Below are 26,323 nucleotides of genomic sequence, written 5' to 3'. Positions count from 1 at the left end.
TCCCTTGCTACCGAAAAATCATCACTGTGCATAAAATTAGGCCTATCGCTCTTTTCTTAAAATCCACTCAGCAGACGTTTTCATCAACAGCAGATAATAGGAGCTGCATGGCCAGACGGTAAGTGCATTACTGCCTGATGCAGAAGTAAGGAAGTCTCAGCGCCTGCCCATTCAACAGCACAATCTGTGTGTGTGCATGTGTGTGTGTGTGTGTGTGTGTGTGTGTGTGTGTGTGTGTATGGCCCAGTCAGTGTGAGCATTGCAGCTCCCTGACAGAGACTTCTCAGTGACTGGCTCTATATCCATTCTAATCCAATCCCATGGGATTTCCAGGCGTTGCATTTCTACAGCAAAGGACTGGCAGCTCCAGCGGATCTCTGCTCCCCAAATCTCCCCAAACCTTGCTTCATCCGCCGGGGATAACGCAGCTCAGCTCCCTGGTGCAGAGGAAGTAGTGTACTGGTAGTATAATAGCACTGGTGTGGAAGTGGTGGCATTGCTACATCATTGCATAATAACTCAGTATAGCTGAGGAGGTGGGCATATTGTGAGACTGCACCACCATTCATCATGGCTTTATTATTTGTCAAACAGCATCAGGATATGGGGGCTTTCCTGGGCTGACACTGACAGTGAATTTACTTTATGTCTCAAAAAAGACCAGGCGGGAAAGGCGTGTATAGGCTATCCCCACATACACACTGTATCTGACCATCTATCTCTGCTGCTGATACAGCTGTAGTGTTACATAATACTGCTGCATGCTGCCTGTCAATCATGCCATGAGATGGGTTAGATTTCGGCCAGTCCACTTGAATATGGCATTTGATGGCCGCAACATCATTATTCATCAAATGCATATATGTGTGCACCGATTTGTGAGAGGATAACAAGGTGTGTGGGGTTGCATACTGGAAAATTGTATCATTTCAAAGTGGACTTTCCATCTAGCTCCTCTGGGATGTGAATATTTATGTATTTGGTGAATTGCATCCCATATTGGCCCAATTTTTCTATGCCTCTGAGGTCATTTTCATTCCCTTGTGAGCCAAGATGATCCAAGTGGTGAGGTGGCTTTGGGAACCAAGGCCATCAGGACTGAATAACGGGCCTATTTGTAGACAGGACAGCTGAGTTGTAAGTCCTGCGCCTGTCCTGTTCTGGCTGCTTGGCTCTCTTTGGTCCTCTTATTCCTCCTTTCTGTCTCTCTCTCTCTCCCCCTCTCTGTCTATCTCTCTGTCTCTCTCTCTCTCCTCTTTTGCAGTCTGCTCAGATCCCTGTGGTATGAGCACATTTCTCATTCCCTCTCCTTCTCTCCCTCACCCTCGCTCCCTCAAGATTGCTGCTTTATTAAACAGACTCTCCCTATCTTTCATTTGCCACTCTCCCCACCATTTTCACCACTCTCCTACACTCTGTTTTTTTTTTATTTATTCTCTCTTTTACCCAAGCCATCCCAGACACAGACGCAGACACACACACACACACACACACACACACACACACACACACACACACACAAACAGCATCACATAGGGTGTGCATACATCAATGCGTTGCTCATCAGTCATTTCCCTATATACTTTTCTGCTTCCTCCATTCCCACTATGTTCTGGTTCAGAGAGATAGAACCAGAAAACCAAAGGATGGGAAAAAAGGAAAAGAAAGCACACAGCGGCCTGCACACAGAAGCAGAGAAAGAGAAGGAAAGAGTGGTACAGTGGGAAAGGGGTCCTTTTTCCTCTCCTGCTCTCCTCTATGCGCTCTATCCTTACTTCTTCCTCTCTTTGCCCTACAGTACCTCGTTTCTCTCTTTGTTCACTCCCTCCATCTCTCTCTGTGTGCTCCCTCCATCTCTCTCTCAGACCCAGGGCAGCTATATTTAGCGGCAGGTTAACTGCTCCTGTCAAAGGTCTGATTTGTATTCTCTGCATGTGTGTCTGACTCGGGCCTCGCAGCAACACAAACAAAAGGCCCTAGTTTGAATATGCACTGAGCCCACTGGCTTAGGAATCAAAGCCCTCTCTCTGCCCTGCTGCCAGTGGCGCCACCTGCTATGGGGGGGAGGGTTAAGGGTGAGGAGGAGGGTGTGTGTGTAGGGTTGGAGGGGAGGGTGGAGGATGGGGGGGGGCTCAAAGTCAAGCTCAGTTCACTCCAAACTCACACATTCATGCAGGGAGGAGCACCCTGGCTCAATGGGCCCACTTCACTCTGTTGCACCACACACTCTGAATGTGAACCGTCGGAGCCAAGGACTGGGGAAAAAGGGTTGGGCCCCCCGCACCTTTTCCCACTCTTGGACGACAAGAATGAGGGATGGCAGGAGGGAGGGATCGGACAGGAAAATAGAAAAAGGGAGCCCTCGTTCAGGAGAGGAATTGAGAATAGAAATCTCCCTTTCCTCAAAGTGCACCTCGGGGCTGAAGTGACAGGGGAGATTAAAGCAAAAGGCACATACATTACACGCCACTGTACATATAAGGACACACTGAGAGTGTGCGGTGTTCAGCCGGGGGAGAGGTGTGATACTCCCTGCTGCTTCACCCCCCCTTTCCTCCCTTCCGCTGCCTGGTCTCATCTGGTCCGGCAGCAGGCTGTGGGTGACAGGCAGAAATGGCACCCCGCTACATAAAGCAATACAGTCGCCCTGACCAACCGCTTTCAACATACCTCGCATACCACAGCAATACCCCTTTAATAACGGAGGAAATACAGATTGAAAAACATCATGTGCCGCTGCAATTGATTTGGAATGAAAGCTCTGCCAAAAGCGAATCAATTGCAATTTCTCTTTAGACTTAATGTGAAATATTTTGAATCGAGTGAACAAGAGGTGAGTTGGCCGACCTCGTGCCTGTCGTGTTACATCACCAGGAAGATGCAGCTGTCTGTTTCTTACTGTGCTAGATGTATATGATAAGAATAACAACAACAACAACAATAATAATAATAATAATGATCCACTCCAGAAAACAATTCAGCAAAAAAATATGAGGCATTTTCTCGCATAGTGTACTAAAATCTGCTGAATTTAAGGTGTCAGGTGGGTAAAGCTTGACCCTCGCACCTTCCTGAGGTGAGGTGTAGCACATAGGGATTCAAATCTAGGATTTTGCCCAACTGTATTATGGTCAAAGCTTGAGGTTTATGACCACGTGGTTGGTAAATATTTTGAATGCAAACAGTGACAGTTGGTGTCCAGTCTGCTCAGTGTTGGACTGACATAGCCAAACAATATCAACAAACATGACCAATGATTGCTTGATTCAAAAAGGGAGTGCTCCAATCAAAACAAAAAAAACAATCTTCTGATAACTGTCTTTGAATTGTCCATTACGTTGGACTTCGATCCCAGACTCTGGCCACTGACAAATAAGCAAAGTGAAAATACAGTTTGAAAAATAGGCAGAACACAGACATGTAATGAATAAATTTCCTGCTGGGCAAAAACATATTTGAATATGATTTCAAATAAGCCGAGGTACAGTTTGTATATTTTTGTGAGACACTTAAATAGCTTTGAAAATGGATGAATCGCTTGTCAAATAAAACAACAAGCACTTCTGTTTTTTGTTTTTTATTTCCCCTTACACCTTTCAAAGTTTTTTTTTTTTTTTGCACAAATATCATACCAAGGTGTGACTGCTGCATCTCTAGCTACACACCTCAAGGGCTAGCTCTGATCAGAGGCACGGATGCTGAATTTCCACATAATGTTGTTTTCTCCTGTCTTCCTCAAGAGAAGCCTCAGCCTTGGGTTTTCCCTGGGATTGATTTTATTCCAATCAATCATGTAACGGAAGTACATCACAAACTGGAAATGAAAGGAAGACAAAAATATTATTTTTCAATGATTTTTTTCATTGCAAGGTGGGACGTAAAACTGAATTGCTCTGAGGTTGGTAAGGTCAGAGCCTTGCTGCTCAGATAAATGACAAGCCAACTGCAAGACACGCTGAGGAAATAAACTCCGGGGGAACTAATAGTGACAGACAGCTGTACCGATACTCAATATTCCACAGATGTTTCAATCAAATCGAAGAAATCACAAATCAGTCGCAGCGCTTGCTATCTCAGCCCTGCCATCTGTCTTTCCGTCGATCTGTCTGTTGGTCCAAAAGGCTAAAACGCACTGCTGAGCCTGCCACCATAAACTCTGACCGATTTTCCCATTCGGAGCTGTCTTGTGCAGACTGGGAGGGTGTTTTCAGCTTTATGGGTATCGACTCCTCCTCTGCTCTCTGATCCTGGCCGTCCTGCTTTAGACAGGAGCTTCCCAGCTGGCTGTAAAGTCTTTGGCAGCTCCAGACAAATAGCAGCAATGCAAAACTCTATGTACATCTATTGTCCGGAACCTATTCAGACAATTACCGGGTCGGTGAGGCGGGCAGGTCGTCACTCCGTCAGCCAGTCAATCATTCAGTAAGTCTGTCAGTCAGGTTTGGGATGAGAGGGGTTTTTGGTGTCAGTCAAGACAGGAGGCAGGGGGTGTTAGGACTATTTCCGTGACAAACTGTCATTCCTGGTCCTCAAAACACTTGATCACACGCAATTAGGATTATGCTATACTCGTTTTTCATTCCTTGTGATAGTCAGGATGAAATAATGCAAAAATGACAGCTGCAGTGCGGCGGTGACACACTCGCCAACACAGTGCACCGTCTTGATGTGCTGATAGCATGACACACTTACACCTAACAGCCTCTTTCCAACAGCTCACTCAAGGGGAATGTCCTCATTGTCCATTACCTCAGTGTGTGTCCATGTGTGTGTGCGTGAGACAGGGAAAGAGAGAGAGAGAGGTCCTGGACCTGTCATCAGTCAGATTTACTACACTAGTAGCAGCACCAGCGGTGGCAGGCAGGCAGGCAGGGGTTGAATGGGTTGGGGTGGGTGGATGAGGAGTGTGATGGGAGGCAGCTCAGCTTGGCTCAGTCCCTTAGGTCGTATTGTGTGTGTGTGTGTGTGTGTGTGTGTGTGTGTGTGTGTGTGCGCACACATCCGAGCATCCGAGTATGTGTGTGTGTGTGTGTGTGTGTGTGTGTGTGTGTGTGTGTTCCTCAGGTCAGCGCCTCGCCCACAGCCACTGATGATGTCCATCTCTGATGATGTCATGGTATTGATCAGCAGGGCGTCTGTTGTGGGATTTGGTGTCAGTGCCTAGAGAGAGAGAGAGGGAGAGGGAGAGAGAGGGATGAAGAGAAAGAGAGAGAGAGAGGGAGAGAGAAAGAGAGAGGGATGGAGATAGAGGGCAGGGGAGAAGGAGAAGAGGAAAAATATGGGATGAAGGGCAAGAGGAGGGGGAGAGGAGCGAGAGGGCGAAGGAGAGGAAGGAGGGAGAAAGGGATTTGGTGGGGTTAGGTGGAGGCTAGAGAGAGATGAGGGAAAGAAAAAGAGGTAAAGGAAAGGAGAATAGAAAAGGAGTCTTAAGTATTACAGACATAGATAGATAGATAGATAGATAGATAGATAGATAGATAGATAGATAGATAGATAGATAGATAGATGGATGGATGGAGTGTGAAGGGAAGTGGGTGGGGAGAAAAGAGCCTTCAGTGACACACTGTGGAGTGAATCAAGCCCTGTTACCATCCAGCACACACAGGGGAGTTGTATAGTGGAGGATTACACGCATTACTGCCAGCCCTCACCATCACTTAAACCTATTTCAACATTTCATGCTGTTTTGATCAATATGTTGCCAAGCATTACGATGACATTAACAGTGTGAATATAGACTTATGAGATATTATAAGCGCTCGCTGCAGTCAGCTGACAGGACGGCCTGCGTTGCAGCGTGCCGTCATCCCACCAATAATTACTTTAATGAACATCCTCCCGTGTGATACCGGGGATTTATGAATCATAAAACGTACAGTGGGGTTGTTTTTTATGGATTTGCGTCCTGTGGGTTTTCCCCGTGTTGCCTCGGTTGTAGCGCAGCACCTCCATCACATTGACAGTCAGTCAGTGGGCTGAGCCGAGCCGAGCCAGTATTGTATCCTGTGTAGGAGAGGGGGCTTGTACAGTACAGTTAAGCTACCGCCGCTGCATCAGGGCTTGCAGGCTTTGGTGTGTGCTATACAGAAAAGAAAAAAAAAAAAAAACTCTTTTCCTCCTCCTCCTCCTCCTCCTCCTCCTTTTCCTCTCCTTTTTCTTGATTCTCAGTTTCGACTCTTCTCCATCCTTCCTTGTACTCTCCCTCCCCTTCTCCCATTCTCTCTTCCTTTTCTCCAAACCTCTCTCGCTCCCTCCCTCCCTCCCCCTTTCTCTCTTTCTCTTTCTCTCTCTCTCTCTCTCTCTCTCACTCACTCACTATCCATTTCCTGGAACCTGCCCATGCAATTGGATTTAGTGTCTGTCTGTCTGTGTGCCTGGCTTGTCTCAACCCTCTCTCTCTCTCTCTCTCTCTCTGTCTCTCTCTCTCTCCCTCCTCTGTGGCACTCCACTCATCTCTTTACTACCCTCCTTGGTTTTTCTCTGCATTCTAATTGGACAATAATGCAGCCAGTGTGGTCCACTACTACAGCACTACATGACAGTGCAACAACAATAGGGTTCCTCGCACAGGTTCACTGCTGTGTGTGTGTGTGTGTGTGTGTGCGTGTGTGTGTACATGCTTGTGCGTGATACTCTGGTGTTACAGTTGCTGTTTGTGTTTAGATAAGGGCAGGGAGAGAGAGAGAGAGAGAAAGAAGGGAGAAAGAGAGAGGAGAGAAAAGGATTGGGGGATGGAGAGATAGACAGTTCATTGTTTACCTTTATCGATTGCCAGGGAGTCGTGCTCTCTCGCTCATTCTGTTCTCTCTCTCTCTCTCTCCCCCTTTTCTCCATCTCTTTCTTTCTTTTCTTTCTTTCTTTCTCTCCCGCCTTCCATGCACTCATCGCGCCCCTCACGTTCCTGCCGTTTCCTCCTTCATCTTTATTTGCTCTCCTTTCTCCCCTCTTCAGCCGGTCCTTCCATCCATCCATCCATCTATCCATCCATTCATCCATCCGCCCTTTCTCTTCAAGCCCTCCTTTACACCTGACCCTCTCTACACTTATCGCTGCACCCGCTGCCCTGTGCTGCTCCCTCTGCATCTGCTCCACGTTCAGCTGGGGCGAGCGGGGAGCTGGCCGGGGGAGACGCAAGTAATGGCTGTAGAAACAGCCTAATAACATTACAGCTGCCGTAAGGGTGGGGAGGGGTCAGGGAGGGCGGCGGGTGGAACAGGGGGTGCGAATCTGTTGGGAGGTGGGGGGGCTTAAGGGAGGGGGGGGTTGGGGGGGGTAGCTGTGAGGGAGGAGGAGGAGGAGGGGGGGCAGGTGCATCACTAATGGCTTTTTAAAAAGGTTACAGCATGTCGCTCCCTCTTCATAATGGGGCCCTGGCTGTGCTGGAAATGCAATTTCCGGGAAAGATAATGCAGGAGTGAAGGGGTGTAGAGGGAGGGTGGGAGGATGGGATGGTGGGTTGGGGGAGGTTTATAGGGGTGGGGGGGTGGGGGGTGGGGGTGTAGGGGGGCTTGTGCTTATGTTCAAGTGAAAGAGAAAGACAGAAAAAAAAACCTGGTAGGGATGAAGACAAGAGATGAGGAGACAGCGAGAGAAAGAAAGAAAGAGGAGAGGAGGGGTGAAAGAGAAGAAGAAAGGGGGTGTTGGGGGGTGGGAGCACGAGCGTGAAAAGGGGGAAGAGATCTCCAGATTTTCTTGGGTGCCTTGATAAAGCAAAAGAGACAGAGACAGAGTGAGAGGGAGAGAGAGGCGAAGGTGTAGAGGCGCAGGGAATGCGGTATATGCGTCTGAGGAGATATGAGTGCAGTGCGAGAGGGAGAGGGCTATCTGCCGGGCGTGTGAGTGTGTGAGTGTATCAATAGTTAATGAAGACATTATCTGTGGACACTGCGCCGTGTACATAAACAAACATTATCCTTCAACATCCTGCATGGCTGGTTAAAGCCAAGTATACTAATTAACCTCGCTCCGCCACTGGATATGAGTCTCAACTTTGCCTGATTGAATCTTCCTGCTTTTCTATGGGCATCTGTAATTGCTAGTCATGTTAGTGGGACGATTTAAGTGTATACAATATGTTCTTGTCTGCACTGCACACTTTGCTCTGTGCTGTAGTAATACTTTCAATTTATTTCACACCCTCTGCACATAACACAAAATCAATAACTCACGGTTATGTGTAATTTCATTGTGTCAGCCTGTAGTTCTGCCTGAACAATTATAATTTAACTAAATTAATATTGAGTCGACATCTGGGGTGTGTGTGTGCGTGTGTGTGTGTGTGTGTGTGTTTGCATGCGCGTGTGCACGGATGCGCACAAACAGAAATGTGTATGCCTTATTTTTCATGTAAATAGGTGGGAGGGAGGAGAACAAGGAGACAAGATGCAGAGTTCAGCGAAGAATACTGGTTTCATAACTTGTTCTATACCTATACTGTACCTATACATCCTATACCTATTCAATACGGCATCTCTGTTTTTGTCTCCTGTATTTGCCACACACTCACACACACACACTCACACACACACACGCACACATATATTGTTCATCCTCCCCTCCTCCCTTCCACGTCTTTGTCTGTCCCATCATGACTCATCCAGCCTGTCTGTCCTCCTCTCCTCCACTTAACCACGATGATGACATGTGCAACTTCCTCAATGGAGCGCCTCAGCTGACTGCGCATCACTTCCAAACTGTCAGGGGGAAACTGATGCCCTGAACCCACAGCACCTGCTTTTAGACACGAGGCTCTGCATCCAACAGATAGGGGGGGAAAATAGAGGGTGGGATGGCATTTGAGATTTGAGTGGGATCGCCCCATTGTCTGTTACACTTTTTCTATGCTGCCTCTCCTCTTCATCCTTTTCCCCTCATCCACCGCCTACCTACTTGCATCGCTGTGAAAGCACAGAATGATAATAATAGAAATGACAAACAGAACGATGTAAATTATAATGGAATATGTTAGGCAGGAACGCGTAAAGATTCTCATCTACAGCTTCACATCACCTACTATTCATTCTGGGTTGACTTTATCTGTTGCCTTTTCATCCACAGCGTGCTTTTCAACTAGATTGGTGTGACGTACCCGTGAAAAAATGAGAGTAAAATTAAAGAAAAGCACAGAAGACAAATAGAAACACAACTTAAAAGTTGCTAAATTATTACTGATTTTTAAATATGGCTGATTAAGAATACCATGTCATAACTACCCAGTTCTGTGGTGCCTTTCCTCTACGATCATCTCCTTACATGCCACTACTTACGAGCTATACAAGCAAACAATGGCTATAATGAGCAAAGCTTGAATGGTTTAAATACAAACAAAGGCAAAACTGCACTTCGTAGCAGCAAATATCTTCTACCGCCTTTTCTATTCTCCCCTTTTTTTTTTTTTTTTTTACCTCTGTGGCCTCCTTTAACATGCGCCTTCATCCATAATCTGTGCACTGTTCAGTACCGGATTGGTATTAAAACACTTGGACACACTGGCCACGTAATAATTTAAAACCCCAAAGTGAGTGCTGGTTGGAAATAAAATTAAGTGAAATGACCAGAAAAGTCTGGTGATTGGAATGCAGAGAAGGACAGCGCAGACTTGAAATTCCCAGCAAACTAACAGAGGGAGTTGTGTTGCCCACACTAATGAGGCCCTGCACGGGCAGAAGAGACTGAAGCAGAAAGACACTGCAGGTGGGGTTTCACCGAGGAAACAGCGTCATCCTTTGAACCTCTCCGAGTGGGATGTTTGGTGGTCGTTTAAATTCAGTCAAGCAGAGGTTTTTTAGGAACTGCAGGTGCATCTCTCCTCTCTCTCTCTCTCAAGTCTGGAGAATTGAGCCGGCTGCAATTAGTGTCAGCTGAACTGTAAGGTTTCTTTGATCAGCTTTTCAACTTAATTCATGTATAGTGTACTCTGCGCGTGAGTGTGCGTTGAATTCCTAAAATCAGTGGAAAAGACAGTCGAGCAGCGCGTAGAAAGGTCTCGTGATTGATGCACAAGAAACTCTTTTCCATTATCTGTGACATAAAAATGGATCTCATTATATCTCATTAGCTCGCACAGGTGCAGAGCTCCTCACTGCCTGTTGCGATTGTTCCCCTCATTTCATGACACAGTTTGACAAATGTCTTTATGCGAGATGTTTGAAGAGACGAGTGTTGTGTCAGAATTGTGTCTCTGCAGCGAGCTCCTTCAAAAGACATACCAACGTATACAGGGAAGCGTCTATGATGTACATTGCCATCTTGTGGATTTATGCTGCAAATGCATAATCTCTTGAGAGTGACAGCCGAGGACTCACGTAGTTATTCCTAATGGGACTGCTGTGTTATGATGAGCAAAGTGAAAATTAGTACAAATTTTATTGTATCCTTAAAGTTAATGCACTGTGCTGTCATCCTTTCATTCCCTGCATGTTCGTAACAAATGGTTACATTACAACTTTCAAATAAATCTATGAATACAGGAAATGTAGAAAAGAGAGAGAGATAGAAAGAGAGAGAATAACACTGACTTCAGAATAAACAGATTTAAAATCAGCATTATTAAAATGGATCATGCAAAGCGACAAGAAGGTCCCTCATGCTCTTGCATTTTTGCATCATCGTCACTTTTAATCAGATCAATCTGAGATTTGTGGTGGGTGACCACACACTGGACCACATGGTGGCAGTACTGAGCCAGACACAGCATCCTTGAGCCCTGTCAGTTCATCTGGTGAAGCTTTGGTCTCCTCACTCAGGATGGGCTGTGCCTCTCACCAAGGGTCAGGACAGTCAAAACCTTAAATAATGGAAAAGAAAGGTTTTTTTTTTTTTTTTTTTGACTTATACTGCACTGAGAATTCATATTCAGACACAAGGTGAAGCCAAGATGCGTCAGCTTCCACTTTTATTTCCCTCAATGAGATGCCATATTGCAACAACGACAAAAACAAAAATAATCAGTTTCGTTTTCCTAATACTGATCTGGGACCCTGATTATAGAAAACAGTCATAAAGCCATGTGGTAAGGCGAGGCACACAGTGGAAGATTATTGCTCCTTCTGCCCAGCAGAACCACAGCAGAGGAAAGGGCGTTCCCATAAACCAAGAGGAGAAATCATAAAGAAAAAACAAACACACACACACACACACACACACACACACACACTTCGGCATACTGTTTTGGCTCCAATCCACACTGCACTTCAGGGTCAGACCAGATAAAAACCACCAGTGCTCTGATTGGACAAAGGATTCAATCAGTGGTTGTAAAAGCTGATGAGCAGCTCCCACCCTCATAAATAGGCAGAAGACACACACACACACACACACACACACACACACACACACACACACACACATCTGCACATTTCACACTCAACCACAGAGACACATACACCGGCACACATGCACTCAGTCATACATCAAATCATAAATCCGGTTCACACAAGCACTCAGGGGCAAACACACACACACACACACACACAAACGTATATAAGCACAGACAATTTTTCTTATTGCAATATCCATTTATTTTTCTCATCAGACAGATCTTTACAAAACAGAGGGAATGCTGCGACAGGATCAAAGGAAACGTGTTTGTCCTTCAGATCGTTCTGAAGGACAAATGTTGCATTTTTCATTCATGTCAGTCAATTGCATTGTTTATGTTCCTTGATTTAAATATTTTGGCCATAACGTACGGAGGAAGTTAAAGGAAAGCAAAGCTGTGTAATTGGTATTCCTGCTGATCCGGAACCAGAGGAGAAACTATCCTAACCCAAAGGTAGCCTGGCTTTTTTTCCCCTCCCATTTTGGTTTTTGGCACACAGCACTTGATAATTCATGTTCCTCACACTAAACAAACTCTGATTCAGACACAGCAGTGGTGAAGAATTGCTGAGATTTTGCACCAGTGAGAAACTTGCATTATTACTGTGTGCATGTTTTACTCACATGCTCTCAGTGTTTGGCTTTTTCACTGGAAATCTCTTTTCTGTTAACAGTTTTTCTCCTTTAAAATTAGCATTTAAGGCATTTCCGCTTCATTAGGACAGCGCAAATCGGAGAGCAACATTGAAATCTATGGAATAAAAGGACGAAATACAGCCAAATAAAGGTCATGGGTCTGACTCTAATTGACAACACTGAGGAGCGTGGTGTATGTCTTTGCTCTCTGAGCCACCACATGCTCCATTTTATATCCAATGTCTTCAAACAGTGATCAAAATGCAAACTTCTCACAAGCACAAAATGCTCATTAAGTCTCTACTTCACCTTCTTGACAAATTGTAATGTTGTAACAAATTGTAACAGGTCAGATTATCAGCAGACAACCTCTGGATTATGTGCAAAGAAGACACTCGTCTTCTGTAGCAACAACCAGGCGCATGGGGCTGAGCAGAAATTCTCATTTATGGGAAATAAAAATAATAATTAAAAAAAAATCACTCTCACAGGGAACTCAGTTTTAAATCAAAGCACACATTTTAGGGGTTTAGAACCAAATCTTAACATCCATTTTTTTCCATTTAAATGCTAACTTGTCTTTATGTTTTCTATACTGACTTTTACACTCGGCTGTGTGTGCTGTCAACACACCGTGAAATGGTTAAAAAAAAAATCATAATTTTGACAGGACTGCTAACAATCTAACTGCAGCCCTCCCTGTCATTGGAATGGCCCATGTGTGTATCTATAGAAAATTATCTGTATGTCTACGACTTATGCCTTTATCAGAATTCACAATAAAAGAGCGAGTGGGTTCTTTATGATCTGTAGCTTATGAACTGCGAGGGAACGTTCCCGTCTAACCTCGGGCCCAGAGGCCGCGCGGTTCGATCCAAACAGCGAGTCAGCTGGACTGTTTCCAATCACTCCAGTGTTGGTCCAGCGTGAGTTCAGCACCTTCATACACACTGTTCGCTCTCATCGTCACCATGAATGCAATAGTAGCCGTTTTCCCCCCGAATCTCTACACTACTTGGTGATGCTTGTGTAAAAATCACGTTCTCAATACAAAAAAGAACTATATACAAAATCATACAAACAGGTTTCAGTGTAAGAAAGTGGAGGAGGAGGAGGAGGGCGGGGGGCAATAAGTAAGAGGTAAGAGGAGATAAGTTTGTGTGTTTGTGTTTTTTTGTTTTTTTTTATGCCTGTGGCTGTGCACACTGTAAAACAGGTCTTTAATTCTGTGTGTTTCTGTATGTGTGTGCGTATGTCTGTGTGTGTGTGTCTGTGTGTGTGTGTGTGTGTGTATGTGTGTGTGTGTGTTGTCCAGCAGAGGGAAACGTTACACAGCACAGTGACAGTATTATAGTCAAGATACCAACAACACAGAACTAAACAGACTGTAAAAAGATGCGGTTCAATGTGGAGCGAGGAGGGTGAATGATAATGATGAATTTTAAAAAAAAAAAAAAAAATGGATTGGAGAGAGTGTGCAAATCAAAATCAGCAAAACTGTTACGCCACATGTACAACAGTAGCGCTTATGGCAACCACACCATACTGTATATACACATCAATAAATAAATCTATCGATAAAATCTCCTCAGAAATTAATCACAATAATTACATGAGCTGGCCAGTCTGTAGTCGACACTTTGAAAGATGCAGGGGGGGAAAAGAAAACCCGAGCGAGTATCTTTTCCCCAAACTTGTGGTTCATTCCAGTCCAGTGCGATTGAGTTCAGTCCGAGCCATTTCAAAGTGGAAAAAAAAAAACAAAAAAAAAAACAGAAAAGAAAAGTCTGTTGGCATCATGTAAATGACAAAGTGTTTAGTACGAAGGCTCCTCATCCCCAAAAGACGAGGAATACAAAAGAAATGTTTACTTCTGGATGTGATGTACTCTACTTGGCTCGCTGCTGTGCCACCTGCAGTCGGAGCTTGTCTCCTGGCTTTGTCTTATCAAATCTATTTGTATTTCATGTCAGTTTGGCAAAGCTGCAACCATCTGAGAGCGAGAAAAAAAAAATCTGAAGAAGATCGCCAAGTGAAGATGTCTGTACTTTCATCCTGTTTGCTTTTGTCTGGTGCTTCTGCTGAGCGATATGAAATGGATCCTTTGATCTGGGTAAACCTCATGCCAGGCTGACTAGGGCCCCGCTCTCAGACTACTGTGTGTGTGTGTGTGTGTGTGTGTGTGTGTGTGTGTGTGTGCGTGCGTGCCTTTGTGTGCATCTCTGTGTGTATTTAGGTGCATGCGTGCGCGAATGTGTGCATGTTTGTGTTAGAGATTCCAAGGTAGCAGGACAGAGAAAGAGCAGAAGAAGGACAGCGTGAGAGAAAGAGAAGCAGAGGAAGACAAAAAGATCGAGAGAGCATGTTTCAGTGTTTAAGTCAATCTGTGTGTGTGTGTGTGTGTGTGTGTGTGTGTGACGTGAGGATGGTGGAGATGTACAGATAAATCACAGCTGGACATTTATCCTCTAGTGGGGCGATTTGGTCCACCACGGCAGCCTCCTGCAGGCAGACCTGGGAGCCGGCGCTCAGAGAGTCTCAGGATTCGGCTCCTTCAGACGAGTGAAAACTCATTCGCAGAGTCGCAGACAAAAAAAAAAAAAAAAGTTCTCAGTGGTCGCAGTTTGACGTGCTTCTCCTTCAACGGTAAACACGACTGATGATGACACGCTGGCTTATCGGCGAGCTTGGTACTTCACATGATTGAGTTTGTACAAAAAAAGCTGGTGATGAAACAAAAGTCTCTAAAAAATGGAAAAAAGAGCATAATCACAAAGAAAAAAAAAAAAAAAAAAGAGATGTACCTGACACTGTACTGAATATTCAGCTCGGGAGCTGAGAAGTGTCTTTACTTTACTGGAAGTCCAGCAAAGAGAACGTCTTTGTTCACCTATCGGTTCCCCGGGGGTTTGGACTTGGGAAGGGGCGACGGGATGGTTTGTGTGTGTGTGTGTGTGTGTGTGTGTGTGTGTGTGTGTGTGTGTGTGTGTATGCATGTGAGGATGTGTACAGTACTGTATTGTGCTGTGCTGTGTGTATCAGGAGAGGCCTAGACCTGCGTGGAGTAGGAGCGGTGCAGCGTTGCATATCGCCCAGCCGGATGGGCGGCGCAGTGGGGTGAGTGCTGCTCGGGCTGGTCTAGACTTCGCTGGAAATGGAGCGAGACGGTATGAGGACATCGGGGGTGGTGGGGAACCGATAGGGCTGATGGTCATGTGATCTCGGTGAATGGAGATCCCCGCGGAGTCTGCAGGGGAGAGAGAGGAGTGAGAAAGAGAGAGAACGGGGGAGAGAGAAGGCGAAGGAAAGAGAAAAGTGAAGAACGAATAATCAGGAGCGATGCCCGGGGAGAGGGGAGGTGCACGGATGACAGGTCGGAGAAGAAACAGATGTACGGGCGAGGATTTGAGAGACCCAAACAGAAATAAGGCAACAAAGGGAGGGATAGTGAGGAGACGGAGGGAGAGATCGCCAAAAAAGATGTGAAGTCGGTTAGAATGGTTGAACGTAGGTGTTATAAGGTGGGGAGGAGGAGGAAAGTGCGGGATGCTGGGGGAGAGTGAGGGAAAGGGGAACAGATTGAGAGGAGAAGAGGCAAGGTGGGAGACAGGGGAAAAGAGGCAGTCAGGTGAGGGTTAGTGAGGGTGACAGACCACAGAGGGCACAAGACATTTCAGACACAGGTAGCATTTGTAGAAGTCCCGCTTCATAGAGGAATGGTTCATCATCATCATCATCCATCACCGTCTTTATTTCAACAGGGATGGTCTCTCTTTCACAATGACACACTGAATATACAAAGAAATATAAAAGCAATAAAAACAATAAAAGCAATGAAATACATCGTTTTTTTTTTTTTTTAAATTGTCATTATGTAAAACACACAGGGAGGTAGCTAGCCTTCTCCAAAAAATCAACAGGAGCTGCTTTTTAGAGTTCCAAAATGGGCAAAAATGACAAGAAAATTATTCAGTACAATTCATGCAACGTGATCCAAGTCTTTCAAAGCCAAACAATCCCATCCTGAGAGGAAAACACCTATATTTACAACGTTAATTAGTGCGACTCTTCACTATTGCCTTTGATAGCAAAACGCATAACGCAAAAGTGCACCCAAGCTTTGCACGGCGCCCACGTTCTGCCTGGTGAGAAATTGTGAGAGATTTCTTCGTAATGCGTGAATTCACCGTGAACTCTTCTGTATTCACACATTTACGCCGCTCCACTGAAGGAGTTTGGTCTGTTACCAAGCTGCTGTAGCTTCGTTCTCTAGCGCTGCTATTGTTCAAATGGTCAAAGAGTTTGTTTTTCCTGTGTTTCCTAAGTTTTGCAGTTTCTCATCAAGCAGAACTTAGACATTCGGGGCTAGACTATGCATTAGCGTGAACCGTTAGGGTTAGGGTTATTTTTGCTCTTTTTGGACCTCGAAAAGCAGTACCCAATGACTCTGGTTATTTTGGAGAAGTCTGCTATGGACTTGGCTAGCTTCCCCCTGTGTGTTGCATGGACAACAGTGTAGTTGGCACAGGGGTGAATAGATACTGACAAATTTTCAATTTTGGGGTGAACTATTCCACTAAATGCTTGTTGCAGCACTCCTATACTGCTGCTCCACCCCTGAGAGTAAGCTTTTAAAAAAAAAAAAAAACGCTGCAGTGCTGATAAGGAGCCGATGCAAACTGTAGGGACTTCTGCAACAGCTACCACCTTGTAGCACTATTCTCCTCTACTGTCGGTTCTTTAAGGCCTCGGCTGAATTCACGGTTTTCCTCCAGCCAGCTGCTTTCCATTATATCACAGTGTTTCCTGAGGACAGTAAATTACACCTTGGGTGTGTCAGCCAAACTGCTGACTCACTTCAAAGAGATAAGTGACTTTCTAAACCCCTGATAACAAGGAAATGTATAACACAGAGGAGTTTGGGAGTGAGGAAGCGCCTCTTCCCCGCGCCAGCATTCACACCAGGATTTGCTCTATCCTCTGGCTGGAATATAATCGCCGCTCATTTCACACCTGCAGGACAAATCTCATTTGTGCCGTTATCAGCCTACAACAGGGTTTGAGTGCACAGGGAGTTAGGGGATTCAGTTGGGTGTTTTTTTGTTTTGTTTTTGGGGTTAGGGGTGCAGGTGGGGCTTGGGGCATGCATGAAAGGGGACGTTCACCTTTCAGACCGGAGGGGAATGGAGGACAACGGATTCAGCTACCGGACAAGGGGTGTGAATCCCATGCCCCTTTTGTGAGTGTAGCCCTGCCTCACACCCACCCCCGCCCCTTACCTGAGGACCACTTAACTTTTCGAGTGGACTCTCCACACAAGGCAGCGTCACCATGGGCATGCCCAGCACGGACTCGGGGCGTTGGGGCCGCGGTGGAGGAGGAGGAGGCTGCATCTGCTGGAAGTTGTTGATCACACAAGTCACCTGGAGAAGGAGACCGGGCAGGAGACGTACAGAGGCCAGAGGAAAGGGGAGGATCGGGAAAAGGTCAGAGAAGATTGAAAAAAGTGAAAAGACAACAACTCTCCTCTTCAAAGGCCGTGCTCACAAGGGGACAGCCGAGACAGATCACCATTCACACCTGGCATTAAAGTGCGTCTCACACGCATCTCAAGTGACCACTTGTTATTGGATTTGCGATTGAGCTCAGATCCTTTAAAATTACTTCATTCCTTTCATTTCTTACTTTGATTCTTCTGTACTCTCCCATCTCTTCTTCCACCTCACCTCTATTTTCCATGGGTTAACTACCTTCCCAGTATCTCTGGCCCACTCACGAAGCAGTGGTGCCCAATCTCTCTATTTTAAGGATTATGCAACGAAGACGCCTCCACCTTCCCACAAAAAACAAACTTCATTCAGATTTAAGCTTCACTGCAAACCCCCGCTCTATCAAACATTCCTTCCTTTAATAAAGAGACGAGGCGGTCTTCGGATGTCATCATGGATGTATTGGGACACATAAATGATCACACTACAAATGCAATGCATCTCTGACCAGAGACCACCCATGAGCCCGCAAAGAGTCAAGTGTTTCAAACATTCAAACATTCCTCCATGTGTTGAGTGATCCATCTGTTCCTCCAATCCTGCAACCCCCTCACCAGAAACACAGCGATGGCTCCTCCGGTGAAAAATCCTGCCAGGACGTCAGCCCAGTGGTTGCGGTACTCGGCCACCCGGACCACGCCCACGAGCATGGCCAGACAGAGCAGGGTGAGGCTGACCGTGGGCTTGGTCAGCCGCGTGCCTTTGGTCCTGAACACGAGTGTCACGTACATCTGCAGGAAGGCATACAGAGAAGCACACACACACACACACACAAACAAACACAGGTACACAAGCACACAAGCATACAGGCATGCATGAACATGAACTCACAGGGAACGTGTTATAGATGAGAATACTGCACTGATAGATTTATTTATTTATCAGTGTGTCACTACAGTCACAACACAGGCCTTCTGTTTTTTCCTGGTCTGACCTCACCTTGACTGTTCATGTTTGTAAGTGATTCGTAATTGACTTCATTGTGAAAAGATCTCTGCCCTGAAAGTCCCTGCATACATACACTTACATCAGTGCATGCTGAATGAATGAAACAGAGGTGAAAGTGTTCATTTCTGGGAGGATAAGGGAAAGAAGGCAAAAAAGGGCTTGGATTGAGGCATCTCCCCATATGTCTATTAAATCTATAACCTCATGGTCTCTTCACTGTCCCACATTGCTGCTGCTATTCTCCATTTTGTGTTTTGATCTGCCACTGCAGACATTGACAAACAATGCAGTGACAACTTTGTCAGAAATCTGTCACATGTAGATTTTTTTTTTAAAGACCGCTTTTTAAAGATAGCTAGTTACCTGTCAAAGTAGCTGCCGAGTGGGATCCAGTGTTTGATGTTTTCATGGGAGTGTAAGTCTAGGAGCTTGCCCATGCTATTATATTTAAAGCTGAGTACCTGTGTACTTTGACAGCTCAAATTGGCAGTGGGAGTCTGAATTTGTGAAAGTTTGAGGGGCTTCATTACCCAGAAATCGAGTAATCCTCAAACATTTCTTTTCTTAGTGGCTGACTGAAGATGGAAAAGGTGAAAAGTAATCTTTTCACAGCCAGTGCAGCCATTACTGGAGTCCAGCTTTGCCCTGATGGAGCACTACTCACCACAGGCTAAAAATGAGTACTTAAATTAATTTGGGCAAATCATGCAAATCAGTGGGGTTCTAATGGTGGATATGTGATGACCCTCTTTGATGCAGCTCCAATTTATGATTTACGCTGATAAGATGGGTGTATTTTCACATAAACATAGTTTCTAGTGCAGATCATCATAAAATCTCTTTAACGTCTAGTATACATTCACAGATCACATAACTTCACACAGACCTGAGTCTCTCTGACCACTTGTGGAGAAAAAAAAAACCTAAAAAGCCATCACCTTCAGCATGCTCCGACCTACCACTGTGTAGACCGCAGAGTAGACGCTGAGCGCTGCATCCTTGGAAGGGAAGGATTTGCGCGCAGACATGACGATGAGCGGGTTCCCCGTGCAGGCGCGGCGCTCTGTGATGTACTGCATGGTGGACTGGCAGCCCAGCGCTGTGTAGTTGGGCCGACATGCAGACAAGAAGTGAGGCGTCTGGTTTCCTGTCACCACCTGGCCAGCATTGGCAAAGATGGTGGTGGTGAACAGGCCGAAGGCATAGACACCTGAGAGGTCAAAAGTAGAAGGGAGAGTAGAGGTCAGGGTGGAGAGAATGAAAAGAAAAAAAGAGGATAAAGTGAGACAGGGAGTGATATCAAAAAGAAAAGGGCAGTGAAAGAGAGGGAGAGATGTAAGAGAGGCAAGAGTAGAGAAAGATCAGGGATAGAAACAGTGATACAGGAGAGGGAAAGACGCAGTTAAAGGTAAAAAGAAAAACAGATATAAGACTGTGCAGCGCCATGAGATAAAACAGGCAATGCTGAGTTTTTTCCCTCCCTAAAATAGCCCCAACACATTATTATCAGCTGAGGTGTGAAATTGCAACAGAAGTCTTCACCTCAGCTAATTCAGCTGAATATGCAAATCTGTGGGCCTCTTAATATTCATAACAGTGTTATCTGCCATTATCTTAAATGTCTTACTTCAAAGATTACACTGTAATTTATCATCCAATTAACATCGACATGCACATGCTTTGTTTTACAAACTCTGAAGGGTAACAGGTCAGGTCCAGGTGCTTTATTTACAAGTTGTTTCGACGTCACTCTTTTTCCTTTTCTCTTCTCTTTCGCTCTCCTCCTCTTTGTCACACAAGCACACTCATGCACACAGACACAAAAATGCTTACAAAGGGATCTGGGTGTGCATAGTGTGATGTAGTGTGTGCACCTAGGAAGCGTATGATACGTCTCAGCAGGGGGTTGAAGTAACAGCAGTCTGCGGTGACAATGGTCTTCTCCTGGGTTCCCTCCGCCTTGGTGAAGAAAGCGCACAGCTCTCCAACCAGGATCTGTGCACACAAAGGAGCAGAAACAGAATCGGTGGCTGAAAGCGTCTCTGCATAACGGCAAACTTTGTCACACATTCTGCAGTTTTCATAACGCAAAGGAAAACATGCAGATTTGTATGTGGTCAACCAAACTTTTTAACAGATAGGAAACTAAAATACATACTGTAACTTCTCATTATAATTACATGTATTGTCAATCATTGGTTGTAAACACAATCAAGAAACAGTGGGAATCTGACATCCTTTCTGTGCATTTCTCTGGATTCAAACAATCAGTTTTGACAGGGGTTAAAAATTATTTTTGCACGTAAGTGGGGACCGATCCAATCAGAGGACAACCTCAGTTTTATTCCCCCTGCCCCGGTTTGATCAACTCTTCAGCTGCACAGGTCTATCCTCCTCCTGGCTCAACAAACGGCAACAGTAACAGCACAAGCCTCCAAAGTGCTCTACAGCACTGGTAGCTATGAAAACATTTGTTACTGTTGTAGTGCTAATAAGAGCTTTTTCATGTTCAGCAAGTGAGATATTTTCACTTTTCTGATGGTCAGATTTTCTTACTGGGGTCGAGACAATAGACCTTTTTCACAGAGCCCATTTTTTCCTGAAATAGCAGGGTAAAGTCAAGCATCACTAATAAGGTTTCATTCCATTAAAGCATACCAGAGCCTTTGCAGTGAGTCAGCATGAACAAGTGCAGGACGCTGCCTCTGCTAGACCTAAATGGAATGGAACCTGTTACGGCTTTGTTTTCTGTTGGACCCAGAAGCAGACACAGCCGCGAGGTTGAAGGCAAAGGATGGGGGTTTATTGAAGGATGAGGGGGGTTGTTGGTTGTGGTGGGGACAGGTGGGCAAGTGAGTGAGCGGACGAGCAGGCGAGAAAGGCAGGGAACGTGGAGAAACACAGGGGAAAGCAGGAGTTATGAGCCATGACAGGAACCTTTATTAACAGCATGCGTAGCACCTGTGTTTACCCTGCTATTTCATGTCAAAATGTCTGCTGTGAAAAAGCCCTATGTCCTCTATCCAGTCCACCTAGCCCTGCTGGAATGGATTACTGCAGAAAATGCCCCTATTACAGTAACTGACTTTTAGGAACTCTCAAATCGACAATGACAATGATAATACTCAAGAATAAATAGTACTTAAAGGCAGCATGAGCAGGATTTTCCTAAAAAACAAACAAACAAACAAACAAAAACACATAGACTCACACAAAAATAATCCCTCATCTCAATCACCATTTATGAGCCACTAGAAGTGTGTTGGTGTGTGTATCTGCAGAGACCCTGCCCTCTGCCTGGAGTTTCGTGTTTTGTTGAGCTTGGGACTCTTCTGGGTGTCGGCCCTTGGGCAGTGGGTGTGTAGCTCCCAGCCAATCACAGTGTGCATTGCCAGATTGACAGCACCACATCCAATAGGAAGCTACTAAATCCTGAACGCCGACGACAGAAAAAGGAAATAGAGCGAGATGATGCGCCGAGCAATGAATGGATCAAGAGCAATGCAATGTTGGCCCGAGGTCAGTGTCAGCAACAGAGGCCAGTCCTTTTTTTCCTAGGATGGCAATGGAATGTTTTACAGTTTGGAAGCTCGTTTCATTCCGTCACCATCCTAGGAAACAAAAACGCGCTGCCAGCCGTTAGCTTAGCCAGAGAGGAGAGGCCATCTTTGAGTGGTGTGTTTTTTTTTTTTTTTTTTTCTACTGAATTTACCATCCCTGTACCAATAAAAACAATGAAATACTTAATTAATCTACTTGAGGCAATTCTCTTTTTACTGCCCACTGATGCTGGTAGTGATCCAGCAATATGGATGCCTGCTAACACACCGGCTTGAACTAGCTGAACAGAAGTTGCCAAATGAAGCTGTGAGCATAGCTAGTTTTTTTTTTTTTTTTTTTTTTCCCAACTGTCAAAACAGTTTTGCATTTGTATGTTTCAGCCATTTGACTGGCACAGAAGGGAGTAAGTAGCACTAGCGAGCAGGCAGATATGGTCCCAATCAGATATTATTAAGCCCAGAAGCATAAATGATGCTGATCACAGGGCACATTTTTAGGCTATCATGTATTCTCCGAGGGGGAGCTCACATTAAGGAAGGCAATGATCTTACACTAGGACTCATTTATCGCCAACAAGTCCCAACATTATACTCAGTCAGCTCTACATAGGATAATCATTTGCCCACAATGAAGTCGCCAGCTCATCCATGAAGCTCAGAGTTTTTAGCATGACTAATGATCTCAGAGCTCACACTCCAAATGAATCTAATTAGATACCTTAATCATCATCTGTTTTATTAACGTTAGATTGCCCGGCTGTGGTCAGATTGAGTTGCAAACTCATGACTATCTGGAGATTTATGTGATTAGAAACAGCAATTATTGTCTGTGGGAGTGCGCCGTTTCATTCTTCTCTTTGTGAGGAGCATGAGGCCTGTGTCGGAGGTTTCTGCCAGGTAACTGTGCTCCATTTACTCCCCGCTAGTCTGAACAGCGGTGCCTCTCCAGACTGATGATTGCTTCATTGAGAGACTCAAACTGTGAGGCTCATCTGTCTGAGGGCCTATGGCACTCAAAGACGCTGGCATAAACTAGGACTTGGCTCTCTTCGTGAATAACTACCCACGACGGCACTTAATCTTAAAACATTTTGAAAATTTCCATCCTCTTCAGCGCGCCGACAGCAGTGGGACCCACTTTAACGTTGACTGTGTTCCACAAACCCATCAACCTCGTCCCTCCTCTTTCCACATTTAACATAATCCCCGATTTATCACCCACAGTGGCGATGTCTGAGGCTCTGTCTCCCGAGAGAGCAGCGGAGAGTGACAGATAAAAAGAGAGCGAGGGACAGAGGAGAGCGGAGAAAGGGAGAGACAGTCGAAAATGATGATGTTTCAGTCAAGTCCCTGTGTTTTGTGGCGTTGCACAATGGCTCCAGTCGAGTCAAATGAGCTGACAGCCTGCAGAGGCCCAGTCAATGCAGCAGTGCTGAAGTGTGTGTCCAGCTGTGTTCCTCCTTCCATTAGTGAAACACAACCCCACTGGGTTTTGCACGGAGCGCTCCATGGCAACCCTCTAAACACTGATACGAGCCATGAAATCAAACCTGAGGGGATTTAATCAATAGCACCAAAGAGGAGATGTTAGGGGACGGTCACACTGTGGACAACCATTCAAGGGGACATTAAATGACAGCATGGTGACAGTTTCCATGGGGACCACTGGTCTGTGGCGTGCAGGAAGGGCCTGAGCATGTGTGCGGCATGGGATGCGTGATAATTTGTGTTACACACTCAGCATTCATGGACAGAGGTGGGAAATAACGTAGTACAAACACTTTGTTGCTGTACTTAAGTATTTCATTTTTCTGTACTTTACTTGAGGTTTTATCTTTCTGTCAACTTTTTTCTTTTAGTCCCTACATTTTTTAAACACAAAAATCTGTTCTTTCTACTCCTTACATTGTCAAAAAAGGCTTGTTACTTCAGCTTTAATGCATTCGAGTGGAATTATCAATTATAGAGACAAATGACATTGGATTTTTTTGCCAAAATCCAATAACTTGATATTTTCCAACTCTTTTTGCCAGTTGTCGATACTGATATATGCACATTTTTTCCCCCACCTAACTGCAGGGAACATCAAGGCTCCTTTATCATGGAATTAATATTTTATTATTCCTTCTGTTATCGTGAACGTTCACTGGCAGATGCAGACATAAAATACAATGCTTTTCGAAGTTTACACATTCACTGGACAAAATAAGAAAACTACTTAAACTTATGATATGTAGAACATGCAATATTTGATTTTATATAACATTTCTTTCAAATAACACTGTAAGATTCATCCGACTTAAACAGGTTTGGACGATGCTCTCCCTGAGACAATCCTGACGCGAGCCACAGCCAAGGTAAATTTGATCTATTTCACGTTTCAAGTTTCAAAACAAACTAATAAAATGTAATCTCTATCTACAGGGACCATGTGAAAGGAAGTGCACTGTACAACTCAGTATATCAACATTGATGACATCAATAGAAATTTTCATTCTGGACCAATGCTGATTTTTCAATTTAAAGACTTTTTTCAGCTGATACTGATGACATCCCGATATTATTTCTATTGAATAAATGTGCAAAAATGTTAAGACTATCCAGAGATGTGAAAAAAATGGGACACTGAATATTATTTGTCCAAAGTATTTCATAACAATTCAGACCAAAGTGAGAATGACTGATTCTATTTAAGATCAGCGTGGGTGAATTGGCAGAATGCATAATCAATGCATCGATGCAATCAATGAATCGTCACACCCCCAGTGATCGGCCTTTGAGCCTCTCAGTTATAAAGAGGGAACAGTAATGAGGGAGATTTAGAAAGATAGAGAAACTGAACGAGAGCAACGGAGACAGAGTTAGAGAGAGAGAAAGAGAGAGAAAGAGAGAGAAGCGGTGTGAGAGTTAGGAGAAGTAGAGGCAAAAAAGTAAGAAAGTGATGGGGTTAGGGGTAATGCTGTAGAAATGAATTATTAATGCCTGGGTGCCATCCGTGTGAATCATGTAGCACATTATTTCTACCAACGTCTTTAAATTATCTCCCCTCACTGCGGTAGGATGCACTCCACCTCCCTCCCTCTGCCCTTACTGCTCCTTCAAGGATTCACCGTTAAACATAATGACGCTGTCGCAGTAGTTTAGGGAGGACGGGGTTGTAATTCCTTGAAATTAAACTGCCCGTCCAATCTGCACACTGACAGCAGAAGTGTTGTGATGCACCCAGGACCGCGCTGCTCAGTACGCATGAGGATTTGGAGAAAAAGGTTGTAGGGTGCATAATTAATGCTGTGTCATAGTAGGATGAGCGTGTAGATGCAGGAAATATGCATACATACACACACACACACACACACACAAAGTAAAAATAGCTGGGACATAAACCCAGCGCGTGTTGAATGGAGATGCAGAATAAGAAAATTAGAAAGTGAAAGTGAAAGACTGAGGGTGAGAGAAGGCCTGGACTGCACTGTTGTCCTCGGCTAAATCACACATTAATACCAATATGAGGGATTAACTGGAGTTTGTGCCTTGTTAATCTAAGTCTGTGTATGTGTGCATGTGTGTGTGTGTGGATGCATGCACACTGGAGTAGAGACACATTTTTTTGTCTGCACAAGGCAGCTGGAAGATTGTGCTCTCTGTCTGCAAGTAATCACATCTCGATTTGTGTCAGTGGGTATTAGAAGAATACGAGTGCATGCAGAATTGCACTGTCTTTGAATGCGCATCTATTAGAAGGCAATAAAATGGGTTTTCAAAACTGAGTGAATAAATGAAAGAAAAAAAGGGGGAAGGGGAAAGTAACAGAAAATTAAGAGAGATAAGGGGGGAGAGAAAGCAAAGGAGAGGCTGGCACGAGAACAGGAATTGTCAGAGAAATAAGAGACAAAAAGCAGGTACAGGAAAAAAAACAGATATATGCTCATCCCTCACTTTACTACCATCCAATCTACTTCTTTTTCAATTGCTGCTGAAACTGCTTACCTCTGATCATGTTATACAAGTGGACGTCTATAGATTTGTCTGTTTCCACTGTTACAGTGTTAACAACGAGAGCACTGCCATCTAATGCAACACAGAGAGACTGCCAGCACTCCCTCTGAATACAAGAACAAGGTTGGCCTGTATGTTGTGAAGACAATGCAGGACATAAAACACAACAAGGTGTTATTGTCGTCTGGTAATGATGTCGGTAAAGCTGCGAGGGACTCGGCGCGCACCCTGGAATCAGCCTGCATGATGGCGCTGCATCAGAGCGGTGCGATTGCTGCTCAGATTGCAGTCAAAAGCACACACACCTCTGCAGAT

General features: G+C 44.9%; 1 protein-coding gene across 1 annotated transcript in view; it reads right to left on the bottom strand.

The window, feature by feature from the left end:
- Positions 1-14,214: 14,214 nt before the first annotated feature.
- Positions 14,215-26,323, bottom strand: part of plppr2a (phospholipid phosphatase related 2a) — a 57,984-nt gene continuing 45,875 nt past the window's right edge. Inside the window, exons 4-8 of the mRNA XM_030057693.1 lie at positions 20,327-20,447; positions 19,412-19,662; positions 18,059-18,235; positions 17,235-17,378; positions 14,215-15,202 (exon numbers count right to left, since the gene is read on the bottom strand). Coding sequence (XP_029913553.1) covers positions 15,167-15,202; positions 17,235-17,378; positions 18,059-18,235; positions 19,412-19,662; positions 20,327-20,447 — 729 coding nt within the window. The 3' untranslated portion in view covers positions 14,215-15,166. The remainder of the gene's footprint in view (positions 15,203-17,234; positions 17,379-18,058; positions 18,236-19,411; positions 19,663-20,326; positions 20,448-26,323) is intronic.

This window comes from Myripristis murdjan, chromosome 8 (genome assembly GCF_902150065.1).
Source record: "Myripristis murdjan chromosome 8, fMyrMur1.1, whole genome shotgun sequence".
Lineage (NCBI taxonomy): Eukaryota > Metazoa > Chordata > Actinopteri > Holocentriformes > Holocentridae > Myripristis > Myripristis murdjan.
The sequence above is the reverse complement of the archived record's forward strand: the minus strand, read 5'-3'. Positions and strand labels throughout refer to the sequence as shown.